Raw genomic sequence first — 15112 nt, forward strand, 5'->3', positions numbered from 1 at the left:
TGTTAGGAGTTCTTATTATTATTCTGCAGCCTTTACTATTGTCCTTTATTTACTTAACACAGTGAATACCAAGCAGGGTTTATTAGAGGTTAGGAGTATGGGCAGGTGATTAAAGAAACAAAAAAGCTAATAATCTTCTCAAGCAATTTCTGGCCTAATAGAATTATAGTAGACAGTGAAGTATCTAAACCCAGGGAGTCAGATTGAGGCACCATGTCCATCGCCTTGAGAATTAATAGGCTGCATGTCTGGGTTCTCCTTTTTTTTTTTCCCAACTGAGTCTTTCTGTGGACTTACATGGAACTTCTTATTCTCTTAAATCATTAAGTTACTCGACAATATTCTTGGATTTGGAGAAACTGGATGTAGGGCCGTATGAAAAAATCATTCGAAATCAGATTTAGGGGTATAAGGTTGGATAGGAATGTTTTACAAAGAAGAATGTAAGGCAGATAACTAATTTGTCACATCCAAAGTATAAAACTGCTACTTTTTCCCTAGAAAAGGGAAGCTCATTTTAGGCAGCCTAAACCAGTAAGATCTTCTTCCTCCTCCAAGTGCAGATTTTTGTACCCTTTGTTTGTCAAAACATTCTTTGGCCCTATGCATGCCAGAGTGATATAGAAAGGAAGTTACCACATTTTTTTGAGAACAAATCACTCGTGATAAAATTTCTTAGACAATTGATAATCATTTTAAGAAGAAATTTAATTGTATTTAGCTCTGTGTCTCGCCCCTTTGGTGTCGCTCTTCTCCCTCGTCCATCACTATGGCTAAATATTTAGAAGTATGTCTTGACACCCAGCACAAATGTTTTGGTTAAGTATCTTAAAACTGATGGATGGTATGGCTGGGCAGCATGGCTCACGCCTGTAATCCCAGCACTTTGGGAGGCCAAGGCGGGTGAATCACCTGAGGTCAGGAGTTTGAGACCAGCCTGACCAACATGGAGAAACCCCGTCTCTACTAAAAATACAAAAATTAGTCAGGGGTGGTGGCGCATGCCTGTAATCCTGCCTACTCAGGAGGCTGAGGCAGGAGAATTGCCTGAACCCGGGAGGCAGAGGTTGCAGTGAGCTGAGATCGTGCCATTGCACTCCAGCCTGGGCAACAAGAGCAAAACTCAGTCTCAAAAAACAAAACAAAAAACCTGATGGTATAGTACGAAAGAAACGTCTTGCAGTTTTCTGTTGCAGAGAATTAATTAGAACCAACCTGTCGGATTATACACATTCACCTTTCAGAATCCTTTCTTCTCTGTGGAAACCCATACTCTCAGCAGTGTTTGGGAACACAGTAGATTCTTAAGGAATGCTTGTTGAATGTTGCAGTCTGCATCTTCTTGGAAGTAACAGAACTGTTGGTAGCTGTTTAAAAGTAAAATGTGTCTAAAAACCTTTTGGAAATTAAGATGTAAGAGATTAATGCACCAAAGCAATCTCTTAATTACTTAAAATGAATTATTTCAAAGAATCTTTAATAGAATTTTCTGTGAAGTCTGGAATTTGTAAATTATGTCCCTTTGTTCAAACCAGCCCCTGAAAAGAACAATTAAGGCAATTAAGATAGCATTAAAGTTTTCAATGAAGTTGGCATTTTCTGTGTATTAAGATTAGATGTTAGCTGCTGAAATTGTGGAGGTCGGACATAAAGCTTCCAACATCAGTAATGCAAAATTGTCTTGAACCTGCGATAAAATTTTGTTGGACTTTTTTTTCATTGCAGTGAAAAGGGCCATGTAGCATGCCTCAAAGCCAGGTTACTCAGCCTAGTCCTTGTTTAAGCAGTTTTGATATTCATTCAAGTTCAGTTTTCTCACTGATTTTATGATGAATTTCTTGGAAAATTTGAACGTTTTCAAGAAGTAAAAAATTAATATCTTGTTATCCGACTATATAGAGATTAACTGCAGTTCAATGTTTGGTGCATTTTCTTCTAGTCTTTTTTTCAATGTATAAATATTAAAGTTATTTCATAGTTGAGATCATACTGCATATATGATACTGTATCTTGCTTTTTTCATTTTAACGTCGTGAGCAATTTTCCCATGACATTACAAACTGTCTTTGAAAAATGGAAAACATTTGGGGCTGTCAGCATAACTGAAAATGTTTTCTTGGTGTGACACATGTATCTTTGTAATTGGTTTGATTTAGTGTGCTTTATTTCAATAAAAATTCAGTATTATAATTTACAGATTGGGGTGGGGAGTGGTATCTACTTCAAATTACTGAAATCTTCCTAGTAGAATTCCTTTTTAAATGTTTGAACTCCCCTGGTACATCTTAAACACGACATTGACACTGCAAGTGCTTGGATGTCCTGGCACCTCAGAACACAACTTTGTGCAAAAGGAGTGCTGTGCATCTGAATAGTGCAATTCATTTCCAATGCAAGAATGCCAGTTTCTTAGGGCCCCCGGTCAGGATATTACCCACTTTGTTTAAGTTGTGATTTCAAATCCCATTTTCTATGGGAGATACACTGGTGGAACAAATCTGCAGAGGGCCCTGCACCTGCGCTGGTGGATCAACGGTGTCTTCTCACCTCAAGGGCTAGCTGCCTTGCCTTCCCTCGTGGGGCTTAAGTGGCTGGGAAGCAGATAGACAGTGTAGATGAAGTCCTGGGCCACTGGCTGCTGGACTGAGGCAGTGAGATGACTGGGCTGGCATTTGTTCTTTCTCTGCCTGTGTGTGACCTCTAACTATGTGCCTGGAAACTGAATTACATGTAATTAATGCTGCAAACAGGATTTTCTTATTGCCTAAGCATGAACTTGGTATGAAAATAATAGTTAATAATTTACTATGTAACTTGGATTCTTATAACCTGGACTGTAAATTTGTTTTAGCTCCAGTGGGAGTTTCCTTTTCAAAGTATGTTGAAACCATCCTCATCTTTTCCACCCCTGGACTAATCATTTAAAATGGATACAGACACTTTAAAACTGCTGAGTTTATCTTGTGTTAAGCAATTAAGACTTCTCTGTCTAATCATGCTACTTGTTCTGCTTTTGTCAATTGATACTCTCATAGCCCTTTTGAAAAAGTATGTTTTTGGTAGAAATTAAGTTGTATGCCCTCAGGACGTACAACTTGGTTTTTTTTGTTTCTTGTTTTTGTTTTTGTTTTTTTTTTAGTTCTGAAGCATGTTTAGATTTTTCTGTACTTGTATAGGTCTGATTGTTTATGTGGCTTAGCTAAGGTTTCCTAAAGCATCTTCTAGTAGCTGTCATTGGTTTGTAAAATAAAATTTGGGCTGTCAAAATGCACATTTTTTGGTTGTTAATCTTAATTATTTTTGACCCTTGTGAAAAGTCTTTTTGGGGAAGATTAGGTAGGCAGACTTTGAAAATATTTTCACTGCTGTGAGAGTCAGTCATAGATCATATTGCACATTAAAGTTATCAAGCTAAACACCCAGGTCATACACCCAGTAGAAAAAGATGATTTCCCAGAAGCTGCTAGAATTTTCAGATTGACCAAATTGATGTTTAACACATCTTCTTTTTCATGGAGAATGGCAACTGAAACAATAAGGAACATTTGCTTGAAATCCCTAGTCCACTTCTGATACAGTGTTTTGAGCCTTCCATATTTGTTGTTAGGTATTAAACGTGCTGCCATGAGATTCCTATGTTAACAAGGGCATTGGGGTGGGGTTTGTTGAATTCTTTTTATAATTTGAAATGATAAAGGGGATCTTGATTTTAATTATTGAAGTAGCCCAGTTTATTGATGAACGTGCCCATATTTTGCCATTATAATTACCTTTTGGATTATGAAACAAGTACGAAAGGTTATCTTTGAAGAACATGGGCACCTTGTAATATGTTACAGGCTGAGACACTAGGAGGAAAGAAGGCACAGCTCTCCCCTCAAGTTTAGTCTTGCGGTAGAACTTTAAAAAAAAGCCAACAATGGGGATAATTGAGTTTTAAACTTGATGGCAATGATTTAAGTGAAGAGAACACCTGGGTTTATTTCCTGGTGTTGGAGAGGTGAATAAACATCAACAGTTGAACCTTTGATTTCAGTGGATTTCAACATGAGGGGGTAGGACTTTGAAGTATTATTCTTTTTCAGAATTCATAAGTGCCAGGCACTGTGCTTAGGTCATTAGATGGAGATGAAAAGATATTTTCTATAGGAAGAGACGGTTGATTGTACCATGCTGTAGAAAGATAGCTCAAGATTTTTTTTTGGTTTATTTTGTTTTTTAAAAGTAAGCTTGTGCCGGTTGGGGAAGAGGAAGTGAAGTTCCTTTTTGATGGTGTTGAGTTTGAGATGTCCAGTAGGCGGTTAGAAATCTGGGAGGGCCGTTGAGCTCATTAGTCTAGTTTTGGGAAACGTGTGTGGGTAAGGTAGGGGTTGAGGATATCACCCAGGGTGACACCAGCCTTTCAGGGGCAGAAGGGAACCCCACCAAGGGACTGAGGAGTGAGCGGAGAGTTTCAGTTTCAAGGAGGGGGAAAGAGGCGCCAGCAGGAAACTAAAATGGAGAGGTAGGAGAACCAGGGAAGGAGCCTCATAAGGGAGGTGCTGGGGAACAGGTGGGCTCACTCAGGGAGTGAATGTTGGGAGAGACAGACGTTTGCAAATGTTGGAAGAGACAGATAGTTGCAGGCCTCACTATTTCAGAGAGCTGCAAATTACATGATGTTGGTAGTGGGGATTCGGTCTAAGGGTGAAGTGAAGAGAGCAGGAAGGGAAGAGAGAGAAACTGTTCAAAGAGATGAGGCCTAAGAGGCAGGCTGGCCCTAGGACCAACCTGAAGCCACTTTTTGCTAAAATACTCTAGGCTTGGAAGAGGATCAGAGTAACTGAATAGGAATATAGATTACACTTGGATGGGAGTCCCAGCTCTTGTTTACTACCTGTTGACCTTGGGTGAATTAACTTTTAAACTTGGGTTTTCACCTGCAGAATGGAGATATTATAGGTGTCATAGGAAGTAATTGACATAGTACCTGACACAGGAAGTATTCTCACGTTAATGCTTCTATTTTTTAATAGGTACTAGCCTTGGAAAGGTTGAGAGGCTAAAGAGGGACAGTTTGATTTCCTCTGACCACCAGCGGGAAGGGAGGATGTGTCTTCTGCAGGGAGAGCAGCCAGGGGGATTGGTTGGATCAGTGCAGAAAGGAATGGGGGCACCTCGAGTGCGGAGTTGAGCACCTCACAAGGGAGGTGTGGCCCCGCAGGACATTGTCAGCATGTGCGATGATAGTGGAGGCCATGGATTTGAGAACATTTCAGAGAATATTTGACGGAGGGAAACGCCAAGGGGAATGTAATAGGTTTGTGATAGGAGGCAGAGACTTTTCAACTTAAAATTCAAATTTAAACTACATATTTAGGGAGTTCATGATTAGAAGGAATGGGCCCCTGTCAAATGAAACCTCTGAGCTTACTTGAAAATCTTTTAAGTCCTATTCTTTGAAAATTAATTGATAGTCAAGCAATAACAGATCCCTAGGTGAGGCGAAAGTAGTGGAAGGGGAAATTCCTAAGGCAGAAGATCACTGCCAGTGACGGTAGGTTTTTAAAAATGCAACACTGTGTTTGGTGTTTCCTGGCCTGACTCATACCTTTCACAGGTTTATCCTGAATGTTTAGGAGTGGAATGTAAGTTTGGCTCTTTAACTGTGTAAGAGTTTAAGGAAAGGAATAAGTATCCATGAGTGCTGGGTATATTCTGGATTCAGTAAAGTAACTCTTGTTTTTGAGACGGAGTTTTGCTCTTGTCACCCAGGCTGGAGTGCAGTCTCGGTTCTTTGCAACCACCGCCTCCCGGGTTCAAGCGATTCTCCTCCTTAGCCTCCCGAGTAGCTGGGATTACAGGCGCCTGCCACCATGCCGGGCTAATTTTTGTATTTTTTAGTAGAGACGAGTTTTCACCATGTTGGCCAGGCTGGTCATGAACTCCTGACCTGAAGAGATCTGCCCGGCCTCCCAAAGTGCTGGGATTACAGGTGTGAGCCACTGTGCCTGGCCCTGGATTCAGTAACTCTTAATGTTGAAAACAAAGCAGCAGGATTCTTCACAACCCTCTCCCCTCCCCACTTCCCTGAAGGATTAGAGAGGCTCATGATTGAGGCTGTCCTGAAGGATATCTACCAAATACATTCCAGACCTTAGGTGATCACATAGCCTGATTTGTCCAGGGCAGACTGACTTTGTACCTCATGTCCCAGTAGAAATTTTAACAGTGACTCTTTTCGGGCTCAACAGTAATCTGTTTTGGGTGGCAAGTTATGTGATCACCTTATCTAGAGGGGATGTTGGAACAAGCCCACCTAGGCCTGGAAGTGATTTCTGGCTCTCCTGAATACATCACACACATACACACTCATCAGAGGGGTCTGTTGGAATGGTAACTTTGGGTAACCAAAAATGTCTTGTCTTTAAAGCAAATGTCTCCTGTCCTTATCTGTAAATTTTGTGCGGTACCTACCTCATAGATGGGAAAATTTAATGAGATATTTGTACACCTAGCACGGTGGTTGACACGTAGTAACTTTTAGTAATTGGTAGTTACCAATATTATAGATATTGGTAGTATTACCAATAAAATATATGTCAAGGCCAGATGATATGTTTTTCCAGAATAAAACTTAATTGCTTACTAGTAATCCCTTATAAAGGAAATAGGCAGACATGCTTTGACATTGTGACAACATGGAAAGTAAGTGGGTTGCTTTCAAAAGGGTTACATAATTGAGCAACTCTAAAACCTTTTTTCTTCTTCCTAGGTCTTAGTGGTGCAATGGCTAGTATAAGCGTGCGTTCGAGTACCCCAGGCTCTCCTACACATGTAAGCAGTGGATCGAATGCTAGTCGAAGGAGAAATGGACTCCATGATGTCGATTTGAACACTTTCATATCAGAAGAAATGGCACTCCACTTGGACAATGGTGGAACTAGAAAGCGTACCTCAGCCCAGTGTGGCGATGTCATTACAGACTCACCAACCCATAAACGCAACAGAATGATCTAAACTGCAAACATTTTCACACCCACCATGCTGCTTGAAAGCCACTTGATCCTCAACATATACTATAATTGCAAAGGAAACATGAGGCCATCTTCCCTTGTTCACTGTTTAAGACAAGTGAATTCTATAGTGGTTGCCATAAAAGGAAGTTCTAGGTATTTATAGTAGATGCCTCTTGTAATTATGGCTTTCTTAAAACTATAATCCTAGCAGAGGACATCAGATATTTTGTAGTCGTTAGCAAGATCATCATAGGCAAACATATATCCGTTCCAAGGCTAAAAGTGACCTTAACTGTATTTATTCTCAAAGGGAAAGGAAATATCAGATGTTTATTTGGTTATAGAATGCTTTTTTTTTTTTGGGTCCATTTCCTGCTGTGTTGAGTATTTTGCTTCAACAGTATTGCCAGGTTCCTAAAATTGTCTAAAAACATGATTTGGCTTCCATTTTTGCAGCTGCACTGTACCATGCACCTGGTTTCTATATAGTAACAGTGTGCAATTCTAATTATTGGACTGTGCCCTGTTTTTAGTTTTCAAAGCAGTTTCTAATTCTGGTGATTGTGTGATGTAAAGAGGTGCTATGATGGTCATGCAATTAATACTAAATATTGAATCAATGCACAGAGCTTTATTGGATTCACTTTGTGTGTGTTAGTGCTCTAAAGTAGCAGTATTATTATTAAACTGTCCCCAGAGTAACCCTGTAGGCCTAAAGTACTCAGTTTTAAGACAAACACTACTTCCCATGCGGGGTACTTTCCTTATGGTCAATGTAAACATGTAGACTGCATTCGAGGTGACCTAAAGTAGAGAGGTCATGAACTTTGAGAATGGGCTTCCTTTTTGGTTCAGTATTAGTGAGAGGGAGAGGGAGATGGATGGTGGGGTAGGTTTTCTAGTCTATCATTTTACATTTTTCATGGAGTCCCTGCTTAGTGCAGTTTCCATTGGAATGGGTGGAAGATGATAAAGCTCTCTTTTTTATCTACTAATAATGTGATTGCAACTTAAAATAGCAAAACCCAACTCTCCCTGTCCCTCCAATCCCTCTCCTAAAAAGTTCAGTTTGGAATCTCATTCTGGAAAAGATGGAATCGCATGGAGATTCTCTAGCTGTTAGGTAGACCTAAATAAAAAGTTCTCAATAGATTCCTCTTTTGAGTAAATATAAGACCTCTTGTAGCTACAATGTTTTAGAGCATGTTTCATCTTCATTTTTAATATCCTGAACTGAATGATAGTGTTTTTTTAGATGAAGAACTGATGTCAGCCTGCCAGGTACTGTAATTTATTCTATCATATTATTATATTATATATCAAGTAGGACAGTGAAAAATGTTTCCTTGCAAACTTGTAGTCCAGTATCAGTTACTTCCTATTTTTATCCTTAAAAGACCATTGCAAATCAGTGTAAGGGTTTTTCCAGTAATTACTCACAGCACTTTGTTAAAGTTTGCAATTTCTTCAGCCATTTAATAATATCTTTCTGTGAAGAAACTTTGCTGAGTTAACCATAAATATTCATTCATTGACTGGGTGGGATGTGAATGGAATGTTAGAAATGTTGTGTGAATTGAAGTTCTGTATTCATTATAGATGTAGCCCTTATTTAAAAAAGTGAATTCCATACTAAAACTAGGAATGAAAGTGAGAGATTTCTAAACTTTTGCGAAAGTGGATCATTTTTTGTTTGACTATAATAGCAGGAAGAATTATAGCAATCTGTCATTTTACCTGAAACAGACAAGCCTATGTATTATGAATACTTTCAAGCTTCCCTTTGGAATATACAAGACATGCATTTGGAGTTACCTTTGTTTTTCTATCGTAAATTTAGATTCTGGAATTGGGGTTTGGTGGTGCAATGTGTTGCTCACAAGTGGCCAGAACTCCTATTCCTAAAAGGATTTTGAGATGGAGGAACACATATTTAATTCCCCTTTATGCCTTGGTTCTTGTTCCTCTTTCCACGTTGGATAACAATTTTTTGGTTGTTTTGTTTAAGTTGGTGCTCTGAAGCTTAATCTCAGTACCCTTTACTCTGAATTGTCAAATTTTGATAAAACGTGCCATTTTCTTCGGTAAGAGAAAGCAGGTCTTAATGTCTGCCAGAACACAATTTATATGCCTTATTGGCTTCATTAAACTTTTAGAAAACTTTAGCATTTGTTACTTTTTTCCATTGCATTTACTTTCAAATGCACCTAATGAATTTGTCACCCAGTCGCAACTTTTCCCTTCTCTGTCCCATTGCTTTCTCCTTTCCCCGACGCACAGAATAAACATGAAGCTCAGCAGTAGAAGCGTAATGATTTCTCTTAGGAAAAACTTCTGACAGCTAGGTTTTTCAAGGGTTTCCCTGTGCTAGCTGAGATGCAAAACAAATCATGGAAGATTGCATACCTGTGTGGTACTTTAAAAACAAGTTGACTTTTTCAGTTTCTTGAACAGTTAAGGGTGGATTTAAAAACTAGACAGTTTAGTTTTGGGGAACAGAACCTCTCTTCGTCTTAAGCCAGATTCTCTGATTCTTTTAGACGTCATAGCTCCTTAGTTCTGCTCCTGTCGCCCTAACTTGGCATGGGCAAGTTGAAGTTCATCCTTAGACTGCAGCGTTCTGAGCATGGCTGAAGTATTAAAATGTTTAATATTTTTTAGAGCAAAATTGATGGAAAGCATTTGGCTGAATCTAAAGACCTGCAGTCAGATTCTTCAATGTGGTTTACCCAACTGGAGAAGTGATAAACACCTTAATCATAAAATGAATAAAAACAAAAAAACCATGGGGCTTGTCTGCAGTTTTGTTTTGGTCATCACATCTGAATAACTTTTTGATGCAATCAAATGAAGTTTAGGCTTTTAAAAAAGAATTAGGTTTCTAAATGTTTTTTTCTAAGGGCTACTGGAACTCATTAAACTCGAATAATGGGCCTGAAGATTTCCATTCAACAGTGAAAACTGGCTAACTTCCTTTATAGTGAGAGGGATGGCCAACATCCAACCCAGAGGGCTAGTCAGCCTCAGAGGCAAGTGCAGGACGCCAAGAGATGATTTTGAAATGGGGCCATAATTTTAGAAAATTATGAACAGAATGATTGAGTTTTTGGCCTGGCTACTACCTCTAGTGGTGACTACGTCAGCAGATTAATCTCATTGCATTTTACTTTATGTAGTATGTTGTAACCTGGTGCTTCATTCATTAGATTGGTGACTGAGGTATTTAGTTATGGTGAGGATGGGAATCTTCAGAGATACATTCTGGATTTGTGGAATAAAGTGACTAGAAAGGTTCTTCCAGAGCAACCCCTTGTTTAAAGTTATAAGTGTTTATGGTACCTGCTACCCCTTCTGGAAAGTTGTCGGCTTTGATGGTTTAGATGACCTTACCCCATAAGGCCAGCTTCTAGCCTCCCTTTGGAATATTTGAGGTGTGTGATGTTTTAGTGGGGGCAGCATTTGAGAGACGAGCAGGCCCGAGCACCCAGGCTGGCTGTCAGACCGTGTGTTGTGCTGTTGGGTTTGATGGGATGAGATCCAGGGTTTTACTTCCTATAATGGGATCTGCAGGCTCCTTGTGAAGTTCAGTAGACAGTAGCCTGTGACGTAGCAAGTCAAGTTTTCGATGGCCCCTCATTTTTTTTTTATTTAGTGCTTAAAAAAAGATTTAAAACAGCAAAAATCAAGCCACACAGCAGCTTATAGTATATACAGGTCTTTTATACATTAGAATTAATATGGTGAAATCTTTTTTTTTTTTTTTTTTTTTGTGATGGAGTTTCACTCTCTCACCCAGGCTGGAGTGCAGTGGCACGATCTTGGCTCACCACAACCTCTGCCTCCTGGGTTCAAGCAATCTTCATGCCTCAACCTCCCGAGTAGCTGGATTACAGGTGCCTGCCACCACACCTGGCTATTTTTTGTATTTTTGTTAGATACGGGGTTTCAAATATGGTGAAATCTTGTGACAGGATAGTATTCCCTTGTACAGATAAGCCTTGATGCAGGTTACAGATTTTTTATAATTAGTAGTGCAGCAGTGAAGTTTTTTCTTTTTCTTGTTTTTTGAGATGGAGTCTCTGTCGCTGGAGTGCAGTGGTGCGATCCCAGCTCACTGCAATCTCTGCCTCCCAGGTTCAGGCGATTCTCCTGCCTATAACTACAGGTGTGCGCCACCATGCCCAGCTAATTTAATTTTGAATTTTTAGTAGAGACGGGATTTCACCATGTTGGCCAGGCTAGTCTTGAATTCCTGACCTTAAGTGATCTGCCCGCCTTGGCCTCCCCAAGTGCTGGGATTACAGGCATGAGACACTGCGCCTGGCCTATGTTTTAAGTTTCTCTATGACAAATTTCTGCAGATGAACTATCTGGGTCAAAGAAATTCATCTATAAAATACTGATGGGTCTTGCCAAAGTACCTTCTGCAAGGTACCAGTTAATACTTCCATCAGAAAGTAAGAGCGCCTGTTCCCTTACATCGTAGCCAGTGTTGGGTATTTATACTTCCTTTGGCAGAAGTGACCTTTCAGTTTTAATCTGTTTTTTACCTGCTCGTATGAAGGAAGACTTTTTTGCTTGATATCACGTGGGTTTGAATGCTGACTCTACTACCAGGTCTGGGAACCTAGGTAAGTTTGCCTCTCTGGGCTCAGTTTTATCATCTGTGAAATAAATAGAAAACATAGAAAAATAAATTTAAAAATGTGAATGTTAGTGACTTGTGTTCCTTGGAAGTTGGATACATTTACATCTCCATTTATAATTCTCCCATCAGCAGAGCCCTGGAGAACTCTGGAATGTGGCTGATAGCTTATCTTAACATGCCATTGAAAAATTATCCCTTTTTGGCTAGGCGTGGTGGCTCACGCCTGTAATCCCAGCACTGGGAGGCCGAGGCGGGCAGATCACGAGGTCAAGAGATTGAAACCATCCTGGCCAACATGGTGAAACCCCATCTCTACTAAAAATACAAAAATTAGCTGGGCGTGGTGGCACGCACCTGTAGTCCCAGCTACGTGGGAGGCTGAGACAGGAGAATCACTTGAATCCGGGAGGCGGAGAGGTTGCGGTGAGCAAAGATTGCACCACTGCACTCCAGCCTGGCGACAGAGCAAGACTCCGTCTAAAAAAAAGAAAAAGAAAAATTAGCCCTTTCTTTTTTCTTTGAGACAGGGTTTTACTCTCTTGCCTAGGCTGGAGTGCGGTGGTGCGATCATAGCTCACTGCAACCTCGATAGGTAACACACTAAGTGGTGAGTTTTCAGGGAAGGGGCTTGTTCACATGTGACAGAGATTTTAATTTTTTGAACTGAAGTTGAATGCCCTCCTAGGAGATGCCACAGGCCGGCAAGTACAGGCTGCCTCACTTCACTAGTACTTAACCCTCAAGCAAGGAAGCTACTCCTCTTTAGCCCAAGTAGAGGGAGTATGGGGTGCTAGTGTGGTTGCTGTGCACGGCCGCTGTTGGGGAGGGCTATAGCATTTGCTTGTGTTTTAGGCCTGGCGGGCATGTTCTCTGAGTTGCTGCTGGAAGTGTTGGGGCTCTCATTACTTAGTGGAATTGCCTTTGGGAGCTTCAGAAGGCCTGTGGTTTTCTGCAGCTTCAGCAACAAGGAGGGCTCAGCTGGCTGACAAGAGTTTTGTAGCTTGACCCTGGAAGAAGGGTTTGGGGGTGCCTGGGGCAGCCAGCTACCACTGGGCTGCTTTTGGCACCTGTGGGTCCATTGGGCTCAACACTCAGTACTATTTGCTTGTGGACTCATAATCTGAATGCCCTCTATAAACCCACCAAGGTATGTGCCTCTATAACTTAGAGCTTTAGGGAAGGATTCTAAGACCATTCATACGTCTTCCTCAGGAGTGGCGGTGCCAGGGCTGAAGTTCCCTGGGGAAAAGGGGGTCACCTGCTAAACTGTCCTTGAGTGTAGTGGGCAGGAGCTTAATCACTCCCAGTCTCTTTTCCCCATGGTGAGTCTCAAGATCACCATGCCCATGTTGATTTCAAGGTGTATGTAGAAATTTGTAACTACCAAGAAGTTCTTGTTTGCTGTTTGGGGCCTCTTAGGTTAATGTGAATGTTGTATAGAACTGTGTTTGCGTACACAATTGCATTGGGCACAGGAAGGCTCGCCTCTTGCCCATCCTCAGTGTTTCTCAGACATGCTGGACTATGATCTGTGGTAAGAAATACCTCTCCCATCAAGATCTTTTACCCAGCCACACCTTTTGTGAATGAACACACACAGAACTGATGAAACAGGTCTCAGCAGTTCTTAGCTTTCTATGTCAAATGCACTTCATAGCTTCTTGCTGTTTCACTGAACAGGATGTTGTATGTGACCAACTGTGTTGATTTCACAGCCAGCTTGAAAACGTGGGCTCTCTGGACCTCAGCATGCAGCACAGGGTAGGTATAGACATTTCTTGAATGAGTTCATAAAAGGTGGCTTGAAGTTTTCTAGGTTTTCACAAGGAACTCCCTATTTTTCCTCTTCCTGGGCCTTAGGTGTGTCGAGAACTAGGGTGGTGGTGAAGAGAAGGACTTCGGGGTCAGTAGGGTGTAGGTGACAGTCCCACTGGCGGCCTGCCTCCCGGGGCCCTCCCTCAAGGTTATGGTGTGGAAGATGCCTAGCACCATGCCTGGCGCGAAGTGAGGACTCAGATGTTAGCCTTTAAATGTGCTTGTCGTGGCATGGCTGGATAAGATTCCCTTCTCAGAGTCCGAGGGCTCTCTTCTGGGTTCTGCACTGGCCTCCAGCCTCAGTTTCCCCCATCTCCTCTTTGCTCTCTAGTTTTGTGTTTCTCATCCTTCCTTCATGTTAGAATCTGCCACTGGGCATGTGGTACCCCAGAAGAACTAGATGGGACTCTGGGGTGGGGCCCAGGCACCAAGATTTTCCATGCTTCAGCAGAATGTACCTTTGGCACATTCCGCAGAGGGAATGTTGCTTTTGCTCCTTTGCAGATTGTTAACTGGGTGGGTGGCTAGTGGCACTGGGCTCCTTGGGGCCAGCCCTGCGGCTGAGGACAGATGGGGCTGTCAGACGACTCAGCCCCTACTCTTGGGCCGCCTGCCACCCACCCTCAATGCCTTGGGCTTTGGGGAAGTCAGCACAGTCAGTGCGTTCCTCTGGGCCAGGGTGTTTGACTGGCTTGATAGGAGGAAGTTGGCACCCACAGGGCCCAGGGCGTGGTGAGTCATGGCTCACCAGGGATGACCCAGCAGGTGTGCCTTGGCGACAGTTCCCTGAACCTGGAAGCTGGTGGGGCTTTGTCTTCTGGAGGGAGGTTTAATTTACAGATTTCTGAATTCCCCACCTGGACACACATGCTGAATCCAAAGGTCTGGGTAGGACATGGTATCTCAAAAAAAAAAAAAAAAAAGCAAATTAAAGAATTAAAAATGGGTTCTGGCCAGGTGTGGTGGCTCACGCCTGTAATCCCAGCACTTCGGGAGGCTGAGGCAGGTGGATTACTTGAGGTCAGGAGTTCAAGACCTGTGTCCAACATGGCAAAACCTCATCGCTACTAAAAATACAAAAAAAAAAAAAGTTCTAAGTCCTACTACTTGTTTATCTCTTTACCTGTTTACACTTGGGGTTAGGACTACTTGGGGGAGGGGGGAAGTGGTATAGGAAGGTACAGGTGAAGTCTTCTGGAGGGTCTCCTGCTCCCAGATGTCACCTGCAGGTGAGCCTGGAGTCGCCGCAGCCTCTTGCAACTACGAGGGAAGCTGGACCAAGGTCAAGGCAGTTGGATGCGGCAGAAAATGAAAAGACCCTTGATCCTCGAGCAGTACGTCAGCCATCCTATTAATTGGAATCCTGTGATGTGCAGCAGCTTTCTGCCCATATTCCTATAGACCCCAAATCTACCCACCCGGCCAGGAGCTACTGGTGATAACATTACAAAATACCTGTCTGGGGAGTATACCGTATTCCTAGAAAACCATATACCAAACGGGTCTTATACACCACTTCTTTCCCTGTTCAAGTAGATGGGAGCCTTGTTACCAGTCTGTGCAGAACTACATCTTTTGTTATGTAAAGGATATTGCAGTGAAAAAGCTAAGGATTACCGAGTGCTTAATGCCTTTGCCAACCCCATCGGGC

General features: G+C 41.9%; 1 protein-coding gene across 1 annotated transcript in view; it reads left to right on the forward strand.

Annotated features, from left to right (window-relative positions):
• Positions 1 to 9784, forward strand: part of HAPSTR1 (HUWE1 associated protein modifying stress responses) — a 28026-nt gene extending 18242 nt beyond the window's left edge. Inside the window, exon 4 of the mRNA XM_034939758.4 lies at positions 6755 to 9784. Within this exon, the coding sequence (XP_034795649.1) occupies positions 6755 to 6999 (245 nt within the window). The 3' untranslated portion in view covers positions 7000 to 9784. The remainder of the gene's footprint in view (positions 1 to 6754) is intronic.
• Positions 9785 to 15112: the final 5328 nt, after the last annotated feature.

This window comes from Pan paniscus, chromosome 18 (assembly GCF_029289425.2).
Source record: "Pan paniscus chromosome 18, NHGRI_mPanPan1-v2.0_pri, whole genome shotgun sequence".
Classification (NCBI taxonomy): domain Eukaryota; kingdom Metazoa; phylum Chordata; class Mammalia; order Primates; family Hominidae; genus Pan; species Pan paniscus.